Raw genomic sequence first — 2,500 nt, 5'->3', positions numbered from 1 at the left:
GATTTCTGGGTGAATGCTTTCAATTCACCTGAGGTAAGATTATGTTATGTTGTTTTTGTTGTTGTTGTTGTTGTTGTTGTTGTTTTTGTTGTTGTTGTTGTTGTTATAGTTATTTAACTTGTTTTTGTTGTTTGGGATGCTATTACTGCTGCTGGTGATGTTGTTCTCCTATATTGTTATGCCTTTGTGTTCTTGTGTTAGGACTCTTGGCTACTGGTCTGTAGTCAACGTTTGCAGGTCTGACGTTCGAACCCAATTATGGGCCTAGTTTAACATTGTTGTAATAGAAAGGGTTTTGCGTCATTCTTTTTTTTTTTTTTTTTTTTTTTTTTTGGAAATTTCCATTACAACAATTAGCCCATAATGAATTAAGTTACCAGACCTGCAAATAAGTGCACGTTGACTGTCGTTCTTTTTATATTGTGATCGAGTCACGATTTTGGATTTCAGTGCATATCTGAGTCATAGGGAAGCTATTTTCCTGAATTCGTCAGACCCAAAAAAAAAAAATGATTTATAAAAAAAAAAGAAAGGAAAAAAAGTAAAAAACAAAGTAAAGATACTATAAATAATAGATCGTATGACGTTGACGTCACTCAGGACTTTTTTTTTTTGGTTTTTTTTTTGCCATCCGCGTTTATGAGTAATTCTCACTAAACTCTATTAACAGACTATAAACGTTTAAGGTTACACATAGTTTTGTGTGTTAGTCCGTTATACTTCCGGATGGCAATGTTGTGAGCGTCTTAGCCAAGCGCACACTATCTATAGCGGGCCAAACCGTATAGTTTCCCTTTATTTTGTTAGGCTAATTCTATTTGATATCAACTTTCCACCAGTAAATCAGAGAACTTGTATAAATCGCCGTAAAATATTTATATGACGAGATATTACACCTGTTAGGCGATAGTACAAATTTTTTTTCGGACAAAGACAACAGATAATCGTGTTACACATGAGTAGGGTGAGAGGATGTGAAAAGAGTGAGCTTTTTGCGCCGCTCATAACAAGAGTCGAACCCAGAATCTACCGGTCGGTGTCATGTTGCTAAACCACAAAAACAGCCACGCAGTAGAAGACAAAAAGGTGATGTTTTGATTCATGCTTTTGATTTCATTGGAAATATTTAATTTTTAATCAGTTGTTTCAGTTTGAACATTATTGTCAATGTTTTTTTCTTATGCAGCTATGTGGTTTAGTGGTATGACACTCTCCTTCTGACCGGAAGGTCCTGGGTTCGAATCCTGCTCTGATGTGCGCATAGTTGAGTACTTCGAAATGGCTCTTTACTTTCATTCTCTTACCGTACTTAGGTGTAAAATGAGTACCAGGACGTCAAAAACGGTGTGTCTGTCTGACAACAAATTGTAATATCGCCTGAGGCGTCATGTCTCGTCCTACGTGTTAAGTGTTGTTGTTGGCTATGGACCTTTTGTAAAACGCTTTGAGCATGCTTAGTGGATTCGCATTTTTCTTCATTCCTCCCAGATTGAACCTGATGCGAATGACAGAACACAAAGGGTGATCACTCTGAGACCAGCTGGTGTGGGGAAGTGGATGTATGTTAGTTGGTAAGGACTGGCATGGAATAATGTTGTGACGTTACAGTAAATCTCCTTTTGGGTTGGTTGTTATCTGGTAGTAATTGTGGTGGTGGTGGTGAGGTATTAGTGGTAGTGGTGGTGGTGGTGAAGGTAGTAGTGGTGGTGGTGAAGGTAGTAGTGGTGGTGGTGAAGGTAGTAGTGGTAGTAGTGGTGGTGGTGAACGTAGTAGTGGTGGTGGTGAAGGTAGTAGTGGTGGTGGTGAAGCAAGTAGTGATAGTAGTGGTGGTGGTGAAGGTAGTGGAGGTAGTAGTGATAGTAGTGATGGTGGTGGTGAAGGTAGTAGTGTGGTGGTGAAGGCAGTAGTGGTGATGGTGAAGTTAGTCGTGATAGTAGTGGTGGTGGTGAAGGTAGTAGTGGTAGTATTGGTGGTAGTGGTGAAGGTAGTAGTGGTGGTGGTGAAGCTAGTAGTGATAGTAGTGGTGGTGGTGAAGGTAGTGGAGGTAGTAGTGATAGTAGCGGTGGTGGTGGTGAAGGTAGTAGTGGTGGCGGTGAAGGTAGTAGTGGTGATGGTGAAGCTAGTAGTGATAGTAGTGGTGGTGGTGAAGGTAGTGGAGGTAGTAGTGGTGGTAGTGGTGGTGGTGGTGAAGGTAGTAGTGATAGTAGTGGTGGTGAAGGTAGTTGTGGTGGTGGTGAAGCTAGTAGTGGTGATGGTGAAAGTAGTAGTAGTAGTGGTGGTGAAGCTAGTAGTGGTGATGGTGAAGGTAGTAGTGGTGGTGGTGAAGCTAGTAGTGATAGTAGTAGTGGTGGTGAAGGTAGTGGAGGTAGTAGTGGTGGTAGTGGTGGTGAAGGTAGTAGTGGTGGCGGTGAAGGTAGTAGTGGTGGCGGTGAAGGTAGTAGTGATAGTAGTGGTGGTGGTGAAGGTAGTGGAGGAGTAGTGATAGTAGTGGTGGTGGTGG

General features: G+C 41.6%; 1 protein-coding gene across 1 annotated transcript in view; it reads left to right on the top strand.

The window, feature by feature from the left end:
- LOC144980155 (endothelin-converting enzyme homolog) overlaps positions 1-2,500 on the top strand; it is a 29,705-nt gene that overhangs the window by 7,232 nt on the left and 19,973 nt on the right. Inside the window, exon 6 of the mRNA XM_078927719.1 lies at positions 1,489-1,571. Within this exon, the coding sequence (XP_078783845.1) occupies positions 1,489-1,571 (83 nt within the window). The remainder of the gene's footprint in view (positions 1-1,488; positions 1,572-2,500) is intronic.

This window comes from Berghia stephanieae, chromosome 9, assembly GCF_034508935.2.
Source record: "Berghia stephanieae isolate SIO BIC M18660-M18661 chromosome 9, UCSD_Bste_1.3, whole genome shotgun sequence".
Classification (NCBI taxonomy): Eukaryota; Metazoa; Mollusca; class Gastropoda; order Nudibranchia; family Aeolidiidae; genus Berghia; species Berghia stephanieae.
The sequence above is the reverse complement of the archived record's forward strand: the minus strand, read 5'-3'. Positions and strand labels throughout refer to the sequence as shown.